This window comes from Channa argus, chromosome 10 (genome assembly GCF_033026475.1).
Source record: "Channa argus isolate prfri chromosome 10, Channa argus male v1.0, whole genome shotgun sequence".
Taxonomy (NCBI): domain Eukaryota; kingdom Metazoa; phylum Chordata; class Actinopteri; order Anabantiformes; family Channidae; genus Channa; species Channa argus.
Window position 1 is genome coordinate 8,749,263 of NC_090206.1, and position 22,772 is coordinate 8,772,034.

At 39.1% G+C, this 22,772-nt stretch overlaps 1 protein-coding gene across 3 annotated transcripts; it reads right to left on the reverse strand.

Annotated features, from left to right (window-relative positions):
- Window positions 1-551: 551 nt before the first annotated feature.
- Window positions 552-21,785, reverse strand: cyfip2 (cytoplasmic FMR1 interacting protein 2). 3 transcript variants are annotated; one of them, XM_067517781.1, is made up of 30 exons: window positions 21,597-21,784; window positions 16,488-16,637; window positions 16,253-16,342; window positions 15,492-15,569; window positions 14,993-15,094; window positions 14,661-14,842; window positions 14,473-14,569; window positions 13,693-13,821; window positions 13,487-13,591; window positions 13,303-13,391; window positions 12,928-13,165; window positions 12,639-12,791; window positions 10,702-10,841; window positions 10,451-10,598; window positions 9,625-9,778; window positions 9,355-9,511; window positions 9,170-9,266; window positions 8,997-9,073; window positions 8,802-8,910; window positions 8,554-8,673; window positions 8,279-8,478; window positions 8,097-8,184; window positions 7,844-7,987; window positions 7,626-7,716; window positions 5,484-5,614; window positions 4,179-4,251; window positions 3,945-4,039; window positions 3,602-3,840; window positions 2,507-2,654; window positions 552-2,401 (listed from the first exon to the last, which is right to left on the reverse strand). In XM_067517781.1, exons 2-30 carry the CDS (start codon window positions 16,602-16,604, stop codon window positions 2,234-2,236), a joined length of 3,759 nt encoding a protein of 1,252 aa, XP_067373882.1. In that variant the 5' UTR covers window positions 16,605-16,637; window positions 21,597-21,784; the 3' UTR covers window positions 552-2,233. The 3 variants fall into 3 exon arrangements, 2 of the variants coding, with proteins under 2 accessions (XP_067373882.1, XP_067373881.1); XM_067517780.1 differs by lacking the exon at window positions 21,597-21,784 and adding an exon at window positions 20,432-20,645 and having other exon boundaries at window positions 4,179-4,252; window positions 5,482-5,614; XR_010915294.1 differs by lacking the exons at window positions 552-2,401; window positions 2,507-2,654; window positions 3,602-3,840; window positions 3,945-4,039 and adding an exon at window positions 4,928-5,210 and having other exon boundaries at window positions 4,189-4,251; window positions 21,597-21,785.
- Between the last annotated feature and the right edge of the window lie 987 nt (window positions 21,786-22,772).

The window sequence follows — 22,772 nt, forward strand, 5'->3', positions numbered from 1 at the left end:
TTTTTTTTAACATCAAGAAATAATCACTCAAAATAAACCGACGTAGCTATCGGTACACTTTTAATAACTTACTGAGAGCAGATGAACTATACAGCGGTGCATTGCATGCACACGTAGTGTTTTTTTCCCTCATCAGTTTAGTGTCTGTAGAAGTCTGCTGCTTGTCATTATCCTGCTTAAAGGGCAATATCTGTGACTGAGTTACCTGACATCGAGCTATGGTTCTCAAAGCAGCCATATAAGGGGTTGGTGTTCCTCTCAATTTAAAGTATTTTCATCTTGTAAAAACTGGCCCCTTTCTAAGACTTCAGTGGAAACCAATTTCTTTTAGTGCGACTTGAAACTGCTGTAGCTTGATCTTGGAGGCATATGATAAAAAACATTACATTTATTCACAATGTTAATTAAGAATAGAACTGTTTCAGTAAGGTGTAAGGGTATATCAGGTGCATACTCTGCATCAGTCAGTCAAAAAACCTGTCCAGACATTGCTGCTACTAACACTATAGTGAAAGGCAGAAGCCACTGAAAACCAATTTCTGAAATACAACTTTTTTTTTTTCAGTTAAACATTTTTTATTTCATGGAAATACAACATAAGTTCAACTCCTTTGCAAGACAATTGTTGTACATATTATACTCTTTTCTCCATTTTTTTGTACTTGAAAACATGGTCACTTGTACAACAATATCATAAACAAAGCCTCATGTCACAAATGGAGCCATTGATGACAATAAATTACACTTGCCATGCTAAGGTTTTGAGATGATACATTGGTACCTTCAATTTTACTAGATTAACCTTTAAATGAACAAGAATTCAGAGTTGAATAAATATGATAAAAAGACACTGGAGTTACAAAAGAAATTTTGTTCATTCAAAACAGAGCAGAAAAAGATCACAGGCTTGTTTGGGGAAAATTCTAAATATTTTTTCCTTCATATGAAAAAGATAGGGACAATTTTTGCATATTTTGATAACACTGCTAAATCTAAAGCAAAAACCCAACAATAGTAAATACTGACTATATTTAGGAAACTGCCCTTTGATATAACTGACATTTTAGTTATGATTTTTGTCCTTATTTGCAGAGTTTGTTTCATCATCGTCCATTTACACTTAAAACAGGTAATCTAGTACAGCACTGTCTTTATACAACCTAGAGGTATTTTTCTAGCCTTGTTTCTTTTGTTTTTATTACTCTTGAAAAGCAAACACATTTACCCAGACAGTGATGCATTTTTCTGAATGTAAATAATATCACTGTATTCATATACAGAATATAAAAATCTTTCCAAGAGACAAACAAGAGAGAAAAGAAAACTAGCTCATGAGGTTTCCAGTCAAGTAAATTAAAATATTAATAATTAAAAACAAGAACAATTACAACACTCAACACTTCACTTTGTTCAACAGTGAAATTTACAGTGGAACTGGTACCAAATGCAAATGTGTCAGGAGGAGAAAAGATAAATAAAAGCTAAATGAAAAATGTGATGTACCTTCATTCCTTTGAATCCAAGCAGGTGTAGAAGTAAAGAAGTAATTATTCATCCTGATAGACATTTTGTGCCATGAATATGGCAAGCCAGATTATTATACAATTGAATGAATAAGAGCCTGAACATGCGAGTCTGATAGCACAGTTGTGCGGGCGCTGTGCTAGTACTGTTCGTACAGTAGGAGCACTTAAAAGCACCATGTTGCATTGAAGTAACTTTATAATTATGTAAAGCAATTCATTTAAATCTTCTCCGATTTACTTTTGTCTCAGCTTTTGATTGCAAATTGTAAAAGGTGTTCATGACTCTGTATGGTTGCATACCTAAGCCAGTGGAACCAAATAAATGGTTCAGATTTTAGGGCAGAGATGCTTTTTTGGCATTAGAGTCAGTGGTCCCACAGGTGTGCAACTGAAGGTATAAGAGAAGGCATGCATGAGAGTAAGCGCCACAGAGACTGTTAAATAAAAAGAGACGTTTGCAAATATACACTTCTACCTCTGCTCTGGTCCATTTTGTGTTCCAAGAATCCAAAGACAGTCACACTGCAGTGAGAGATACAGTTTAAGAGGATTTGTCTTTGGATCCTTACAGCCAGTGTGGAGCTATCGGGGTAAACTATACCTCTACAAGACCAGCAAGAGGCAGAAATTAGTATCACAGCTATGGGATAATGTGTGCATGTTTGAGTGAATGAGTGTGCATTTATAATAAATGTGAGAGGTCTTTTTCAACAGGTGGTAGCCAGGGACTGGTGTATAGGAGGCTGGAAACAGCGAACGTGCTCCACAGTGGAACTGTCCGTCTCCACTGCCTTCATGTACTTGTTAAGAATGGCAAAGATCTCGTTATTGAGGATCTGGTACTTCCTAATGCGGTCTGCCATCTTCTTAAGGGGCTATTAACAAAAACAGAGTAATCATAGAACTGCAGATTAAAAAAGAACAGGTAAAATATCAACAAGTCTGTTAATACTTTGATACACAAGATATAATATACCCACCACATTTTTGATGATCTCATCCTTGCCATCCTGTCTCTGGACTTTGAGCAGGTGGTAGCAAAAGTCAAAAAGGTCAAAACGACGCTGCTGTCCCAACAGCACAATGATAGCACAGCCAGCCCAGTTCAGTCCATCTCCAAAACATTGCCTGCAAGGACACACAACAGACACACAGGCGTTATGTTTTTATTAAAAAATGTCAGAAGTCTTAAATCCTGTAAAATAAAACAAATAAAAGCAAATAAATTAGAATTTAGTGCACATCATCAGCACGGACACCAATCTGCCATAACATTTATATCCCCAACAGCTTTAGTGAATAACACTGATTATCTCATTACAATTGCACAATAGAATTACAATTACAATAGAAATTGATGTGTTGGAAGCAAAAAACATGGCCAAGGATTCGAGCAACTTTTACAAGGACCAAACTGTGATTGTTATAAGACTGTCAGAGCAACTCTTCCAGGATGTTCTCAGTGAGTAGAGGTCAGGACCTAGCAAAAGTGGTCCAAGAAAAAAAAAAAACCAAAAAAAAAAAAACAGTAAACTGGTGACAGGGTCATGGGCAGCATGTGGGGCGTAAAGGCTGGCCCATCTAGTGTGACAGTGAAAGAGCTACTGTAGCTCTGATTGCTTTGACAAGTACAAAAATTGCTGACTAAGTATACCCCTTCATGGAAGTGGTATTCCCTGATGCCAGTAGTCACTTTCAGCAAGATAATGCACCCTGCTAAATATTTCAAGACTTGTTTGAGGAAGTTTGACCTAGTTGAGTAAAGCTATGTACTAATGAATCTACGCTTTTAAATCGCATATTTTCTTTGTGTTTTCTTTTTAGACATGCAATCATCTCTTTACCTTCAACCATGGCTAAAAAAAAAAAAAGTTTTTAATATTTTGCCTGGTGTTACCAATTTTTTACCAAAAATGCGATCATTGCAGAGCACGTGACTAATGTAACAAGTTTAAAATTTCACATGATCAGCTTTGGTTTCAAACGCATTGATAAGTGAAAAAACAAAGAATATACAAATGCACAGCAGTAGCGCACACTGTCCATATACTTTTCGTTAGCCAGTTTTTACTCACTCTGCTGTAAACTCATGTGTGCCCACAGGGATGCAGTACACAAACTGCATGGCACTCCAGAGGCGATGGAACTCCATACACTCATCAACATGCATCACACCATTGGTGGGTGGAGGCCCACGCCACACGGCGTCCTGCAGGAAGCTGCGGATGCGTGTCAGGATGACCTCAAACATAGAAAGTCCACAGCACAGACGCTCTTTGGTCAGCAGGTCTCCCTCGCGGGCAATGGCTATTTGCTAGTGGAAAGAACAGGCACAGTATTGGATGATACAATAGACGACACTAAACAGAATACATCTGTATAATTTCCTTTGTAAAGACAAGGTGGCATTAAACTCACCTGTGGGGTTCCTAACCTCTCAATTAGAGGCACAAGATGGAGAGGGGCGTACTTTGCTTCCAGCCTTTTCATTCTCACCTCTAGACGCTCTCCCTCTGTACAACAAACAAATACACCAAGAGACATTAACTCACTCTACAATACCAAATCTAGAAACACTTGACTAAACCTGAGTAATTTGATTTCCCTTTACTCATCTACTTTTAATTTTCTGCTTCTGATATTTTTGTATACCTTTGATGTAGACTCTGGGCAGAATATTTTGGAAGGGGGCAGCATGAAGCAGGTCACACACTTCTTCCTGGGACTAAGATTTGGGGACAAAACAAAAATAGATCATTTTAAATCAAGAATACCAACCACTTTGGTTTATGAACACCTTAAGAAAGGATGAAGGTAAGTGAATGAATGTGTGTATGTTTATTAAGCCAAGATGACAGGTCCATACCACTAGAATTATAATTTAACTTACTCTAGGTACAGCATTCTGTCTAATCTGGTTTAGCAGCAAGAGGAAATCAGCCATTGTAATAAAAACTTATCCATCTATTTAAAATGTCAGCGTGTCAGTGTATTTTCACTTTGCAAAGTTGCAGGATAACTCTCACTCGTCTGGCTTACTTAGCATGATGGTTGTCATGGTAATTGTTAGTCAAGACAACAAGCCATAAATCAAACTAAATGCAAAGTAGCTGCATGTTGAAACCTCAGCTAAAGGGTGATGGATGAGAAGTGAGACTTGTGCAATGATAAGTGCAAGACACACAAATGCACACATTCAGGCACATGCACACACATCTACAGGCAGTCCAGACTAACAGCCAATACACACAAATCAGTGTAGTCAGACGGAAATGGTAGAGAAAAATGACAGCTGAGCGGTGTTATGCAGACAGGCATTGCAAGCTCCCACACTCAGAAGAGTTCTACAGAGGGTAGAGGCAGAAGCGCAGAGTTCAGCACAAAACTGTTAAATGACTAACCAGAAATGATTTATCACCTCCTCCATGGAAGATAAGGACCCTTCTAATGACAGAAGCCATTTTTGGACTTGAATGTCTCAAATACATTTTCTCAGGCCTTTGAGTTCTGAGTCTAATGACATGTACTTAGTCCTTGACTTTTTTGATGGAGGTGAAACCAACAGATACTAACATGGTGAAAAAAAGAACAGAAATACAGCAGTCCAAACCAAAAAAGAGATAAGAGAAGAAGATATATTTGGTGTTATTGTGATACCACCAACAAGACCTAAATCCTTACCACCTGTTGTAGTTGCCAGCGTGTAATGAAAAATAGAGTTGTATTGAGAAAAAAAAAAACATTAAAGACCAAGTAAACACAGAGCAATTTGAAATGGGGGCCTGAGTAAATCAGCAATATACATTGGGCAGAATAAAGATATGGCAGTAAAGACAGCTAGGAGCATGGAAAACTAATGCAAGAATGTTTAAACACAATAAAGAAAAGAGGGAGATAAGAGGGTTAATTATAACATGTAAGTAAAATGAGACAGACACGTAAAAGAAAAGGTCTTACCAGAGCTTGCTCGATGAGCAGGCAGAAGAGGATGGCATTTCCCACCTCCCTTAAACTCTGGAAGACATCGGTCTTCAGCTCAGCATACTCAATGATATCCTTAAGCTGATGGTGGAAGAACTCCAGGATACCTGAAATGTCCGAAGTTAAGAATATACCTTGTAAAATCAACAGTTTTGTTTTTTGTTTTGTTTTTTTATGAAGAAGGCCAAAGAATATTCTCAATTAAGCCAAACACGTCGCTAAGCGGTTTGTGCCTACTACTCATTATATCATCGATTAGCCACTGCTACCGGAATGATTCAGGATGATGTCAGTAGTTCTGTCTAGCTGCCCTGACCCACATTTGGTCTGAGCATCAGGCCCCTCGCAGGAGAGGACAGAGGATCATTAACTGCTGACAGTAAGATCACAGGCAATAAGCCAGGTCTAGAACTCAGGGCACAGAACATCTGTAATCTACAGATTACTAAACCCTCCTCATAGGGATATTCTATCTGACTGGCCTTTATACAGCAGCAGCCAAAATGCACAGGGGGCAATCAGAGAATACACAAACATGTAATCTAAGTAGTTAAGAGGTAAGGTTTCTTACTGCTTCTTCGATTTTTGTATAATACATTTGAATTTTGAAGGGTTTTGCTGTTTAAGTATCGCACCGTAGATAATAAATAAAGAATTTATCATATTTACTGTCTTTTCATAAAAGTAAGGACAATATATCAATTAGATTTCTATAGCAACAGAGGGGCCGTTTCTTCCACTGTCTCCCCAGCTAGGTCATTTACAGCCCTAGTAACTGTTTTTACAATACTGGCTGTTTGACTCTCCATGTAGTGGTTTGAATGTGTTCAGCATTTTCGTATGCTGCCTACATGCTGCAAAGGTTTTACTGCTGCTGCAAGTTATAGCCAAAAAGTATTACTTTTACTGCAGTAAGTCAGAGTCGTAATTTGTGAAGAAAACACTGCAGTGGCTGGGAATGAAACTGCATAGCATCCACAGAAGTGTAATGAATTTGTTCAATACTGGGGGGGGAAAAGGCCATTCAAATTGATATAGTTATGCATGATATGGCGTGTTTCCTTTGTAGTTTTTCCAAATGGTTTATTTTATTTACTTTTATATTTACGATTGATCCGATTAATTAATCAAATAAGCTTTGGAAAACAATATAATTTTTTCCTGGAATTAAAAAAAACAGAGGATATTCTCAAAGCATAAAAAAGTATTTTCAGTTTGAATTAAGGAAACACTGTAAATATCGCAAATAAAAATCTGCTTCTAACATTTAGTTTGATCTAAAACAACTTGTTGTGGTGGGAAAGAGACAGGATCATTCAGCATCCAAAAATAGTAATCACTTACAGAGATAAACGTTCAAGCTGTGCAGCATATTAAGTTGCTCTCAACAAAAACAGCTTTAGTTTCCCTTCCCTAAAATGGACTTTAAAGAATAGCACATTAAATAGCAATAAAACACCTTAAAGGGGCTGTTGGATTTATCATAGGGTTATATTTCCTTCACACAAGCACTTTGTGTTTAGCTTATACATATATTATCACAGATTTGTAGTTGTTTGTTTGTGACAACACTCCATTAAGAAAACATTCAGATGAGCTGCTCCTGTGTTGTCATTTCTTACAAAGTAACTGCTCTGGCACTTACTGTTAGAAAATATAAATTCTAAATATTTGAAAAAGATTTATTATTATTTTCTGCAGTATTGATACAATGCTAGCAGGTGCACTTTCTCTTCTCTCTTACTGAAAGTTCAGCACACTTTACAAGCCATATTTGAATAACAAAGATGAAGTATGATGCAAATTAGCTAAGAAAGTTAAGGAACTGAATGGGGCTGTAGCAGAGTACATACGCATGGATCAGGTACTTTTGTAGCCTTGAAATATCAGTCTTAAAGTTTTGAAGTTTCATATTTTTCAATGTGCCTTATAGAAATTCCAGAATGGGGAATTATGGTAAATAATTCCCCATTCTGGAATTAGGTAAATGTATCATTTCTGATATTTTCCACTCTATTCCATGCAACTACACATAATAATGATAATGTAAAGATTACAGTTTAAAAGGTGTAAAAATTGACAGACAAATGCATTAGATATACCTCCACATGCACTCACCTGGGGAGCCATACTCATGGCGGGGTAGGCGGCAGATCTTAGGCATGACTTCTATCAGTGTTTTTACATACTGCAGGATGGTGCCCTGTAGCTACAAAGCAACAATGAAGCCAGATAAAGCATAGCAGGCAAAAGGAGGAGCGGGAATTAGTATCCAGCAACCTAAGGGAAGGTGGGGTACATGTTTAAGGCATGTGATGGAAAATAAAGATGTATACCAGGCTCTTGACAATCTTAAGAAGCTCTTCCATCACTACAGCAATGCCTTGGTAACCAAGCAGACGGCAGATGGTCTTGAAGTGAGGCGGGCCAACAAAGTTTCTGTAGGAGCTGTATATGTGAGAGTAGGCAATGTTCAAGGGCTAAGAAGAGAGAAAAAAAACAGAAACAGTATAAGAAGATGGCTTTCCTTTACACATACTGCAATGAAATGTTACTTTAAGAAATATTAAATCCTAGATAGCGCCATACCTTGGACCCATACAGGTAGTAAGGCTGCACATTGGCTGGCTTGTCTCTTTGAGGCTCCTGGGTGAAAGGAATGGCTGTACGTACAAAGCTGAAGAGAGATGACAAAAAAACAGTAAACTGGAAGACAAAATAACAGATTTAGAAGAAGATGTATTTGTGCAAAAATGCATCAACAGACTGACCGGTTTGTGGATCCGTTGTAGCAGTAGTTAGGAAGAAAATCAAAATTGAGCTCCCAGAAGACGTGGAGGGTTATTCTTCCATAGGGAGCAGAGACATTGTGGTTAGCCTCGCGAAACATGGCGTCAAAGCTGTCCAGTGTCATGTGCTTGGACAGGAGCCGGTGGGTTAGTCTATTGATCTCCAGCAGCCACTCCAACTCCTGACCAGGAGACATTCAGAGGTAGGAAAATCGAAAACAGTGTTGTTTGTGTGAGGAGCTAGTGTATGATCTTACCACTATGGAAGTGAGATCCTCACTCTCAAAGCGGCTGATGGCATGGTCCAGGGACTTGTACATTGCTGCAGAGATCCTCTGGGTGATCAGCCGGTTCAGGTCGATAGAGCGACCTAGCAGCTTTGTGACAATGGTTTAGAAAATAAATAAGTAAATTGCAGAAATATTACCTAGGCATTCCAAACGTGTTGTGTCTTAATATAAGTAAAGAGAAGGGTACAGACAGAAAGCTTTGAATTTTGCAGTACCTGTACGTGTCTCTGTTTGAGCAGCGTCTCATAGCGGTTTGACGGAGGGTAAGGGATGATCACACCATAGTTTTTACACTCTGCTCTGAAGCGCTTGTCTAGGAGGACACTGTGGATCCAAGAGCACGTGATTTATGTCTCTTAGTTTGTAGGCATTACTAGAACAAATGGCAATAATGCAAACACTTGTCTTACCTTCCAGCCATTGCTTTATAGTAGGCAAATATCTGATCTGCTAACTTGTAGACAAACTGATCAAAGCAGAGGTTTACCTGAAAACAAGAAGAATATCATGACGGTGCTGTTTTAAAAGGGTTACACACTGCAAACTGTTTTATTTATCTTCGAACTAATCCAAGTGCCATTACCTCAGCTTCAATTTCATCGTAAAGGAATTGTTTCTTAAACTTAGTGAGAGCGTAGTAGCCGCTGTCATTGTACAAGTCTAGAGGATACAGAACATATCTGGGGGGGGGAGAAAGGCAGTTACAATACAACATCAAATGTTTTCTCAAGGCACAAACATAGTTTCACAGTAGAGTTTGTGTCATACTCCATCATGGAGGGCTCCTTAGTCTCCAAGATGTGATCAGTGAGGATCCAGGGCATGGACATCTCAATGGGGAATTGGATTCTGCGGCCCATGGTCAGCTCCAGGAAGAACTCTCTGAACCACAACTGAGACAGGTCACAGCACTGCTGCAGGGCCTCTGGATGGAGAATGGATGCAGAAGAGGAAGGAATAACTTTGAATATCACACATCTACCAGGATTCATTTGAAAACAGTGTATATTTAAGTGTAGCTTATCTCGGACTACGCACCACTGAAGTTGAGCAGGTGTGTGAAGAAAAAGGAGTGTTTGTGGAAGTCTTCTATGGCAACCACTATGGGTCCATCTAAACTGCTGCGGAGGGTCTTCTTAGACCCACTCTTATCTGCTATCAGTGACTCCAGCATGGTGCGCACCATGTACAGCTGCAAAGGGCAGACAAAGGTAAAAGGTTCACAATGTGTAAACCCTCACTGGTTACTCAGCAGCTGTTCGGAGGTAAACGCTCACATGTCTATCCAATCACTTTCTACCACATCATTGAACATACTTTAACTCAAGAAAATAATTATCAATATTTTGGGAGGAAAGAACTAAAACCATGATGTACTGTACTTTTAAGTATTTCCATTTGGCACTATTTTAAATTTTTATGCAAACACGTTTCACAAGAAAACACTGCAAAATATTACTCTTTTACACACATTTAACTTATTTTGCTACTACTTATATTAATTACACATGCAAGACATATCATCAATGCTTCGTGTAGTCCACACCCCACCCAATTTATTGTGGCTTGGATTCTCAGATTGGAGCTGTGCCCAGATATGAATGTAGGAGTGGATTTGAAGTTACCAAATATCATTTACTTCCCAAAAAATAAAGATATAACAGAACTGACAAGCCAGTTCGCATAATGACTACTTTTGACTACTTTTATTTGGACCGTTTAAGTACATTCTGCAGAAACTTCTGTACAGTAGCATTGTTAGTGGTAATGGTATTTTATTTAATAAATTATTTTGTTTTTTAAAATCGTCTTTAAATCTTAAAATAATATGGGAAATGTGTCTATGGTCTATTGTATGCCCTACCTGAGTGCTGGAGGGTCCCACAGCCCTGCGGGGCACTTTGATGTCAAATCCACCTTTCGGATCCTTCTCTCCCCTAAGACAGGGGTCATTTGGAGGTTCTCTCCCACCCTCCCAGTCACAGACAGTCTTTCGAATGGCCTGGAGAACACTACAAAGAAAGCATTGTTATACAAGTAAATTAGGCCTTTAAGAACTAAAAAACACAACCGCAATAAAATTAAAGTTTAATGTAGATCAGATCATCATTGTACCTAATAAGCACATTCTTCTTCTTGCGTACAGCCTGGCGTAGAGGCTCTCGAAGGGTCACCTGGGCAAAGTCCTGCAGCGCTGCATAGATGGTATTCCTAATGGCTTGATTAAACACTGACTCCATTCGGCCCATTAGAACCTACACAGCACATTACAGAGCACCATTATCATCACCATCCACTTGTTTGTAAAGTTTGTAAACACACACAAAAAAAAAAACACATATTCATTCTTCATCATTAAAAATTTTGAATCTATGATTTATCTTTCTTTTATTATATTATAAAACACTCTTACAGGATTTTTCATATTTTACTCAAAAATGTCACTATCAACGAGTGTATTCTAGAGGTTTCATGTTTCCAAATCATTTGTGTGATTTATATACGGTGCATTCAGACAGTATTTAGACCCTCTTACCATTTTTGTTATGTTGTAGCCTGATACTACAGTTGGTTAAATATTTTTTTTCCTCATGAACACTTGGTAACACATATTGACAAAGTAAAAACTGAATTTTAAAAATGAATGTAAATTTTTTTTAAAGAAAAAATTTAAATATCACTCGTACATAATTATTCAGACCCAGTACTTTGTTAAGAAGAAGAAGAACAACCTTTATTGTCAATGAACACATACATGTTATAATGAAATTCTTTCTCTGCATTTGGGGGGGAGTGATGGGAAACCATGTGGGGGGGGGTTAAGTGTCTTGCTCAGGACCACACCTGGTGGGTAGGCTGAGATTTGATTCTGCTGTCTTCTGCATCTCGTCCTGCTGCTCTACCCATTGAGCTAACAGGCCACCTCATCCTTTGGCAGCAATTACAGCCTTGAGTATAATGAGACAAGCTTTGCACAGCTGGATTGGGGAATTTTCTGCCATTCTTCTTTGTAAATCCAACCGTGCTCAGTCATGTTGGGTGGGGACCATCAGCTAACAGCCTTTTTTAGGTCTTCTAGAGATGATTAATTTGATTCAAGTCAGGTCTCTGGCTGGGCCACTCTATATCATTCACAGAGTTGTTCCTAAGCCACTCCCATGAGGATATATCTGTACTTTACTCCATTAAGCTTTCCCTCCACCCTGACCAGTCTCCTCTGCTGAAAACCACACCCACGGCATGATGCTGTCACTACCACACCTTACTGTTGGGATAGTATTGTGCAGATGAAAGCACTGCCTGGTTTCCTCCAGACATAATGTTTTGCCCAGACATCAAGGGCATAAAGTTCAATCTTGGCTTCATTAGATCTGAGAATCTTGTTGCTCACAGCAAAACTCCAAGCAACTTTTATGTGTTTGGACTGAGGAGGGGCTTCCGTATAGCCACTCTGCCAAAAAAGCTCAAATTGGTGGAGGGGTGCAGTGATGATTGTCCTTTTGGAACTCTTTATTGTGGTCACTTCTCCTACTAAGGTCCTTCTCAGTTTAGATGGGCAACCAGGTATTGCAAGAGACTATTTAAGAATTATGAAGCCCACTATGCTATTGGGTGCAGCAGAATGTTTTTGCAATAATCCTGTCTCTGAGTTCTGCAGACAGTTCCTTTGACCTCATAGCTTTTGCTCTGATACAGTGCATTATCAGCTATGATAGGTTAGCTTTTCAAATCATGTCCAATCAATTTAATTTACAACAGGTGGAATCTATTTCAGCAAGGATCAAGAAAAATGGGAGGCACCCTTGACAAATTGTAAGTGTTGATGTAAATGGTCTGAACACTTAGACCAATGTGATATTTCAGATTTTTCTTTTTAATAAATGAGAAATATTTATAACATTTCGTTTTATTATCATTTTAAATAAGTCGCTAATCTGTATTCATGTATATGTTATAAAATGTTCTTGGACCATCAGCTGTCATGAACATCACAAGTACTTATCTATTTAAAAGAAATGCTTCAACAGCTGCCAGGGTCACCAGTGCTTTACCTGCAGCCCTTTAATCATGGCGATGACCTCCACCAGGGCAAATTTCTCTTCGCTGGTGTAATTGTATCGCGTGGCACGTTCATACTCTTCTGCTGTGCCTGGACAGTCCTTGTTGCAGAATTTATCTGTGGGATGCACCAGCTTCCACGAGTACTAAGAGAGGCGAAGAGAGCTACAGATAGATCAAAAGCTAAAATGATCAATTGCAAAACCACTACCTTTACATACCTAAACCCACATATATTAGTTTCTGCACAAACATTTTCCGTGTCCACACACAGACACTCACAACTTCCATGACGTGTGTGCTCCACTTGGACAGCAGCTGCAGACCCCTCAGAGCCAGGTCGAACAGCTCTCTGTACTCCTCGTCAGACTTCTGGCTGTCCAGTCCCGAGCCCGTCACCACTTCGCTGTTGCTGTAGCGCGCAAGCTCCGAGATAAAACGGATGTGATCCTCCCTGATCTGCACCATCTGCTCACACAGGTTGTATTGAGGCGAGATGCTGCTCTGGGTGCACGTCCACCTGGCCAAAGAAGAGAGTAGATTGAGTGCTGCTTGGTGTGTGGGAGCAGACAGCACAATGGTCCAGAGTTTCTGAATTTGCTTCTTTTGACAGCATTTCTGTTAACTTGGTACAGAGAGCTGGATGGTTTCTCTTACTTGGACTTGTTTTCTTCATAGTGAGCACTTGTCTCAATGTAGCGTGACAACTCTATCTGCATATCTCCAAACAGTGGAACCACTTGAAGCTGAAAAACATAAAAATCATTGGCTCACACTGATCATACACGTTTCTTTTTTCTTTTTTTTAAAAAAAGGGAGTCCGAAATAGCAAAAGCCTTACTTTGAAGAACTTGTCAATCTTGCTTAGGTTGATTCTCTTTTTGGCATCCAGTTTGTAGATATTGCTCACGTTCCCATCCATCAGGTAGAGACCAAAGCCCATCACCTGACACACATTGAGAGATTTGTTTTGTGATGACAAGGGACACTATTCATAACACTGTTGATTGTTATATGTTGACATGTTAATTTGTCAGACATATGTACCTTGAGCAGCATGTGTTTCTCACTGGGTGTCAAGTACATCTTGTTTTCGTAATAGTCTACACAGATGTTTACAATGTCAGCCAAAAGTTCCTCATAGCCAGGAATCACTTCCAACTGTTGGTGCAGGCACTACACAGAGAGACAGAGATAGGACAACAGGTCACCTTTAGGACAACAGTAATTATGTCCATAAATAGCTCACTCCATCCAGCATACACAATAATTACGAACACTGGCAGTACAGTAGGAGGACACTTTCACTAAAGGCATTGTTTAATATTTCATTTTAAATTACCTTCTATGGTCATTAAAAGGTTATATCAATGGGGAACTTTGAAATAATACAAACAATAAAAAAACTGCAATATGCAAGCTAAGCCCTGTCCATGCTATCCAGCTTGTTCAACAGCTCAAACATTTGTTTAGGTTGGGTTACGTGGATCAGTTGCTTATTTGCCTTTTCATTCATCCTGCATAAGATGTTCTTGCAGATAGACCAGTCACACAGCACCTTATGTACTGCACAGAGTTCAAATCCTCATTGGATCCTCAATCCCCAAGTAAGTTTCTGATGTGATAAGCTAGAAGGTGTACGATTACAGATTAAACCAAATATTTAGTTCTATTTTTAGAAATATTAACTAAAGAAAAGGTTTTGAACCAACTAACAACTTCTGTACAGCAGAAAAAACACACTTTTAAAAGGTCAGCCCATTATCCTATGTCCTCTCAAAGTTAGACATTTTTACACCACATGCTTTAAAAAGTCTCCACACCAACCTGAGTGATCCTATTGTGATTGGCTAAAAACATGGAGAGATTTTGAGACTCCTGGATGGACTGAGGATCAGCCATCTTTCTCAGGAATTGAGCTGCCCTGCAGACAGATGAGGAGAGAAGTGTCCACGTAACTTTTCTGAGAAAGAACAAAAACATTCCTTTGGATTTCTTTATTTGTAGCACACTACCTTTTGTAGGCAGAGTGATCATTCTTGACGCTACATTTCATGTTCTTGAGTTCATCGAGCACTGCAAACATGTTGATGAACTTGCCCAGGGTGAGCAGGTAGGCCTCAGACACAAAATCCTTCCTTCTCTCTGCATGGCACAGACGCTTCACTTCACTACAGAACCGTTCTATGGCTTTTCGCTGCAATGAGAGGTAATTTCATAAAGTCATTTGTGGAAAACATGGTTTAGTAACAATTTCTTCAATACAGCAGACTTTTAAAATCCCTGTTAAGAGTTTTGATCAGCATGTCTCTCGATGTTTTCCAGTTTAATTAGGTTTAAAACATACCTGGAAGTACATGAACTTCATGAGTTTGGTCACTTCTGGTTCTAACACCTCCACTGTTTTCTCATAGATCTCCACTCTGTTGGGCTGTTCATTGCATTTCACCTAGCAAACACAAGAGGGTACCGTCATACAGTTTCTAGTTAAGTGAGACGTCACCACATCCGTTTGTTTGCAGGACATCATCATTAAAATACAATTCTTAAGGTATTTTTTCCTCTCTCCCACTACCGAGGATTTTTGGATGGATGATAATGGAAATAATATTATGACCAATAATGGACAGTAAAAACCAATGACGTTATCAGAAGTCAATTTATTTTGATCTTTAATTTATCCTAAATATAACAAAAAAGAAAATATTGAGTAGACGCAAAATGCTGACAGTTTCTTTAGTGGTAATCCAGCACCTCCCTATATATAAACTGAAGGATGCATTCATCTGAACAGATCGCTAGGTAAGGAATGCAAGAATTTGTGTGTCTGTGTGTGTGTGTATCACCTGGGGAATGGCTCTAGAGCAGCTTCTCCAGGTGTAAAGCATCACAGCATACTCATGTCCTTCCTCCAGCATCTCATTCTGCACAAATGAACAATATTCACATAGTTATTCATTCTTAAGGCACAGTTACAGCAAAATTACAAGAAAACCTTAAGTTATGCCCAAATTCCTAATTGTGTGTGTTACTAATGAAAATTTTGCAAACTTAATTATATATGAAACATTTAAGACAAATCTTGTTTTTCAGGACAATTGGGGCTTAATAAATATTTGAACAGGGGAACATTTCCTGCATTCAAAAGGAGGTGAGTCAGATGTCTCTATCACTCAGCCTTAAAGGAGGAGCATCCTCAAATAGACCAGCTTGAACCTCAATGGGACTTCCTGAAAACAAGGTTAAATGAAGAGCTACTTCCCTCTTTACCAGTCAAATCACACTCTCCATTCATTCACCATCAGGGAAAAGAGGTTTAGTAGTCTATTGCCTGCCTGATTCACCAGTGTGTGAGAGGAATGTGTGTGTGTGTCCTGCCACAGGCCTAGCCAAATCCTCACAAAGGAGCCAAATGATAATCAATTCACAAAAAACAAGGCTCTCTTTAAGGCCGTGAGGCTGCTTCCCACAGCTGCCTTTGTGTTCACTGAAAAGGGAACAGCAACTATTGAAAACAGATAATACAACATTGATTCAACCATTCAGATGTAAAAACCAATATCATGCCATGATGACGTGGTTGTAGAAACATGAACACAGGTCTCACCATACTGGAGTGGACTGTGGCTTGCTCTATGTAACGAGCGATGCCGGTCACAAAGGCATTCCTGTCTTCAAAGTTGGTGTCAAAATTAGCCTGCAGAAATGGAAAAGAAATGAGTGAAAAGGACAACGGCTAAACAAGTGGGGAAGATGGTGATAATGGTCACAGTGTGTGTGTGTGTGTGTGTGTGTGTGTGTGTGTGTGTGTGTGTGTGTGTGATTGATTGTCTGTATGGTACCTGGTACATGATAGATGAGGGAGGAGGTTCAATGCATGGCTGCTGATCAGGGAGGGGCAGCTCCTCCAGTAAGTCCACATTGGACAAAGCATCCTCTAGGGTCACGTGGGTCGTCATGGTAACAAGGCGTCACTCACACAACACCCCTGTCTGTCAGAAAGAGAAGAAAGACAGAAGGCAGAAGAAGCTTTATCCTGAGAAATCAAAAGACCTAAGATGGGACTGGATATATTTACAATACCAACAACAATATATTCTGCAGTCCCAAGGGGTTATGTGGAAACATTATTGACCCTATATTGATATCTATATATCCATCTGGCCACATGTACATGACCTGAATCACACACGATTCAACTGTGTGAAAAGTAAATAACAAGCAAGCACAGAAGCTAAACACAAAAGTCATTGATAGATTGAAAAAGAATTTACCCAAAGCTGTTGATTGAGAAAAGTGCTGGATCAAAAGCAGAAATAACTTAAAGAATATATAGGGTTCAAACTGTTTAAACAGCTTAAAGTAATGGACATACAGTTGTAATGTAATTAAAATTACAGAAAATAGCGGAGATTAACAAACCTTTCGACTAGTTAGATTAAAAGGTTTAAATAGCTACTGTGTAAAGAATTTTAAAAATATACACAAAAAAAATCAATCCAAATATTATATCATTAGTCATATTATCTGCTGTTTAATATAATATCAAGTGAACAAATTTAGAATATACTCTAATGGCCAGTCCGGATAAAAGGGTAGCTGCGTTAGTCTCACAGGGCTGCGGAGGTATGGCTAGCTCACAAATTTAGGAACAATTACTTTAGCACGTACAAATTAAAGATTAAAGGGAAATTTCAATTATATGCTACAGCTAATATAACATAACATTTTAAAAAATAAAGCAATGTAGAAGATATTCTCTTTATAAGTCTAGACAGGGACGGAGTGATTACCTCTTATGAAACCTGGTTTGGTTACAGTGCATCTGTATCCTCACCCCTTTTACAACATAGTTCCCTTTAACTAGAACAGACTGATGTTCAGGGGAAGTAAAGGGCAGAGGTCCCTCACTCTTTCCTGTTAAACTTTATTTGACTAAAGTAATATCTGATGCGTAAAATTCTTGAAATACCATCACCTGTTAATCCTACTGAGCTGTGAAAGGCAGAGAATGCAATGTGACTGAGAAACCACCATTTTAAAATCCACAGTATGTGCTATTTGGTAAAGACAGTGAACCCAGTGTCAATGCCGAAAGTTGTAAGTGGACTGTCAAACGTGAAGGTTATGGAGACAACATTTTCATATAAACTAGATTAACTTTGGGTGGTTGACAGTTATTTCTTGTAGATCCATCTACTCAGAGCCTTTCTAATGAGGGTACTCTATCTGCTTTGTCTTTGTAATAAATACTGTAGGTAGCTGCTCTTGAAACTTCACAGTCCCAGAAATTCTCTCTCTTCATAAAACACAACTTCAGCCAAAGTGGTGTGTAGCACCCCTGTAAGTAATGTGCCCTTCAGAAATGTGTATTTTATGTTTGACCTGGAAAAGTGGGCTGACAGCACTGATAATCAGCTTAGTATTCACAGCCAGAGAGCACAACTAGAACTGAGAAGGCAAGGGACCAAACAGCAAAAAGAAAAGAGGCAGATTAAAACTAAACATGGCTGCCCCTCCTCTCCCTGTAACAGGTGGACAAAGAGCATACAGGAACAGATGGTTAAATGTTGCATCACGTTGTAAAATTGTCCATGTTCCATAGCATTGTTTATTATTTACTGCATGAAGTCCGGTTGTATTATATGATGTAGTCAAACTGCTTTGTATTTATCTTGCCCATCAGCCATAAACTGAACACACAGATGAATGTACCTTGCCCTAAATACAGAAATACAACAGACAAACACCTACATTTGCAACTTCTGCTTTTAGCCAGTGTGGATACAGATTAAACACAACAAAAGAATACAGAAGTCCAAACTAGAAATACACTAAGTCACAATGTTGCTGGTCAGAAATATGCATTCGCTAATATGATCATATGTGAACACGAGATGGGAGGGGTTTCCTGTGACTTAAAAACTGTCAAAGTTAACTTACATTTTGCTGCATGAGGTAAACCACCAGCCTTGGGGCCAAACCTAGACAAATATGAGTCAATAATTCAAAATCATGCTCAAGTGACACTTCAGTGCGTCTACACATCCATGCACAGATGGTAAAATGTTAAACTAAAATAAATAGAAATCTGTAGAGATGATCCACACGATGAAAGCTTGGGATAAAATGTCAGCAACCAGCTTCACTTCCTTGCACTGTGCAAACCTTTGATTGTTAGTGGTCTGTGTTTCCTGTATTCTTTGTACTGCTGTGACATCCTGGATTCACACATTTTCTCATTCCGTCAACTTATAGAAAATGAAAAGTGAACATAGCTAGAAAACAGTTTTGCCAGACACACACACACCTACTAAAATCCCATCTGTGCTTGGGGATACAGGCACAGATTGATGACCGGGTTGGCTGAATAAACTTTCCCACCCTATTTCAGACTCTGTTCAGCTGTTGGTATGAGCGTCTGTGTGTGTTTGTGTCCATCTTTACAAAGCAAAAGGCCTTTTAATTCTTTCCTGGAAACTCTCTAATACAGTTATAGGCCTGTATTACACTGGAACAATCCAGGAGACAACACAGGGAAATTCTTTTTTTTTTTTTTACATCTCATACTGTAGTTTCCCCCGGCAGTACCTGACAGTACGACTAAAGCTTCTGTGCATCAGGAGCTTAGGTCAAATCTCCTCATGACAGCACTAAAACAAATTAAGCAGAGCTGACACACAATTTCACATAAAAAAAACTACGACTAGTATGTGCCGATAGGCGTTTGTGTAATACATTATCTTGCCTTAGAGAAAGACACAGTGAGAGAAACGGTGTCAACTAGCTCTGTAATATATATATATATATTCATCCACACAATGACATGAGATACTATCATTATGAAAGTAAGGGAACTCTTGAGCATTGTGAGACACACCTGACCAGTTAGGATGCACTCATTAATAGCTCAAACAGACAATTGTAAATGTGTGTTTGAGTAGCATTTGTGCCGACTACAGAGGCATCATCTGCAGGACACAGGCTGGCTGAGGTTTTTGATAAACTGACCACCACAAGACTTCCTTCGTCTCATCACCCCATGTCATGCTCTCCCTTTATACTGAAAACAATAAGACTCACATGAATATGTAACTGTGCACAAAAAATAAATTAAAAAAATAACACGAGCTTAATGTGACCAGACTTGAAAGATAGAGAAGGCTAAATAAAGGATAAACAAAGACTACTGGATTTGTCATTTGCATCTTTTTTAAGGCTTTTAAAATCATTCTATTGGAGGTGTATAGTAGTAAGTAGTACCTCAATGCAATGGTACGAACTGGCTACCACATTAAATCCATGAGGTGGTGAACAGGGGTCAGCCACGATGGACAGGTGGCTGAACAGGAAGTGCACCACAGTGTACTGCGTTTGGGGTCACTGTGGGACTGCAGAACAGACCCCTGGTTGCCCTGTGTTCACTATAACATTAAAACCACAAGGTAAATTAAAGATACTTCCTCTATCTGCAGAGGGTTCCTTTTTTATTTATTTCCAAAGACATATGTCTCTAAATTGCTCAATAGTTTTTATAAACAATAAGACATAAAATGACATGGCTATAAACATGTCAAAACAATATCCACATTATAAGGATATAAGGTTTCTAGGCATCCAACAAGATTTCCATTGGAAGTTTGCCTATAATTCTTTGGATTCAATAATTGATCACAAACACAGCTTAAAATGCTATAAAAACACTTCCCAGTTTCTCATAACCAGCTGGTCAAAAATTATATAAATTCGACAAAAAAGTTCAGCAAAAAAGACAAAAGAGAAAAACCTTGCATTTGGAAACTTCATAGTAGATAGAGAGATAATCAGCTGAAGCCAAGTTGGTTAAGTCAGTCCTCAAGAGGCCACAGGGTCATGGGTACGATCCCCAAGTTACTCCCGATTGGTTAGGTCAGCAGCTGGCTCGGTAGCCACAGCCATGGGTGTGAGTGTAAGTGTGAAATGGTATAAAAGTATAAAAAGGTTGGCTAAGGCCATATTACCATATACTGTAGATATATGTATGAGGTAAATCTATGGAGAGTAAATTAGTTGAGAGGAAGTGTGGCATTGTTATTTTGCACGCATCTCTACCAACAGCTTTAAATCTCCAGCCTATCATTACATCACTGCTGGTGATGCTGGTGATGGGGCTGGCACACTGGCATACAGATTTACAACTCGGTGACTCTGCAATAGTACATTTCTTTTTCTACCAAGTGAAAACATGGACAGAGTGGAAGGCATGGAAGACGTTGGCAAAAAAAAAATGAAACGTGTGAAACGGAAGTAGGTGAACCTGTCATTTGTGCAACGGTAACACAGGCCTGACTGACTGCCGGCCTGGCGCTAGAAGAGCTGTAAAAACCTCAAACGCTGATCGCATTTACACGCTGGGTGGATCAAGGCGATCAATACAGGGGAGAAAAAAAAGTCCAAAAAAATGATGAAAGAGAGAGAAAGCAATGATCTTACATCCAACCATCTAAAACATCACTTTCACTCTTTTCTTTATCATAGCAGACATCTGCCTTGTTCGCACGGACAAAAGACTCTTATCGGGTCAGAAAATCGTATAGCTTTACGCGATCCATCATTCATCAGTGCACTTGCTACACAGGAACCCTCTCCTCACCCCACCCATCTCAGTGTGAGCTACGATGCCGATGTAAGCTAACGGGGATCCCGTTCATGTGTCAGAATAATCCGCGAAAACCGGAGCGAGCTCAATCCGCCGGTTCATGCTCGGCAATTTCTCGGTAATCAACCGCAAAATCTATCTTGTTTGTGCGAGAACTTATAAGTAACTGGATAGACGCACAGTCTAAGGATGGAAATGAAGAAGAAGAAAAAAAGCTCCCCAGTCTCCAGCCATCATCACTACCCAGCGCACATCACCAGCCCTGCTCATCTTTAGGGCTGCGGCTCCATCCACCGCTACGTTTGCAACATACCTGTAAATTGCATGTCCGTCCGGCGATATACAAAGGCGGGCGGACAGTGTCGCGGTTTGCGACAGAGATCCAACGTTTCCAGGCTTTTTTCCTCGTCTTCCGTGCGGAATGATGCTCTAGTTTCGCCCAGTACCTACCCAGTGCTAATCCACCCCACACAAAGAGCAGAAAATGGCTGCAAGTGCATGTTCTTAAAGAGACAGTCACAGCCGGGTAATGGGTAATGATCAGTGGTTGATTCTGCTCATTACACCTTTTACTAAACACATGATGATTTAGCTATGAACATAGACCTACTGCTTCCCACATTTCAAGTCATTCATATAAAGATAGTTTGTTTGTAGGAGTAGTACATTTGTGGTCAGGTGAACTTTAAACCTTGCACAAAAATAGGACAGAGGAAAATCAACATAGACTATTTACTCTGGCTATTACTGGCATGAATCTCTGGTTCTCATAGTGACAAGGTGTCTCACATATACAGTACAGTTATGTGAAACATATTAGATGATTAATAATTTAAAACAAATAACTATCTTAATGATACCGTGCACATGTTTTAATATATTTCCGTCATAAAATACTTGATCAAATGCTTTTTTAGGTGTGTGTCATCCTTTACTGATGGACACTTTTCTCTCTTACAACAGACTAAAAAGTTAAACACTAAGCAAAACAAAGATAAAACAACGAATGAAACCAGTGGTAAACAGCAACTGCAGCATTTGACAAAACCAATATCAACAGAAAGTTGGCTAACATGAAGTAAATTTAGGTTAATATACATAAAAACAAACTAGAATATCTTTAAAAATGTACGTTTCACAAACCTTGTTGCCACTTGTTGTCTCGTCCCTTCTGTCCCTGTATTATTTTTACCGTTGGCTATGAGCTATTGTTACTATACATATTAAAATGCCCTTTACATAAATATCACATGTAAAGCGCTTAGGATAAAAGTGCTACAGAAGTAGACCATTTATGAGCAGAGCATATACTTGTGTTAGTACCAATAAGCTGCCATTATCGTTACACTGAAATTCTGTGGACAATATGTAGAACTTTTTAAGACCATTTAGATCCAATAAGATCCATTTAGGTTACAGTGGGCTAAAGGACACCTTTACTGGTTTTAGACTGGCTTCTTTCGGTTCTAGTTGGGTTAGTCCATATACT

Bases quoted from the DNA above. Each gene is read 5' to 3' on its own strand.
- cyfip2 (XM_067517780.1), bottom strand. From the start codon at position 16,604: ATGACGACCCACGTGACCCTAGAGGATGCTTTGTCCAATGTGGACTTA. The intron at 13,822-14,472 runs GTTGGTGTGGAG...CTCTCTGTGTAG, and splicing joins ATCACAATAGGATCACTCAG to TGCCTGCACCAACAGTTGGA. The intron at 2,402-2,506 runs GTGGGTATATTA...TTTTGTTAATAG, and splicing joins ATGAGATCATCAAAAATGTG to CCCCTTAAGAAGATGGCAGA.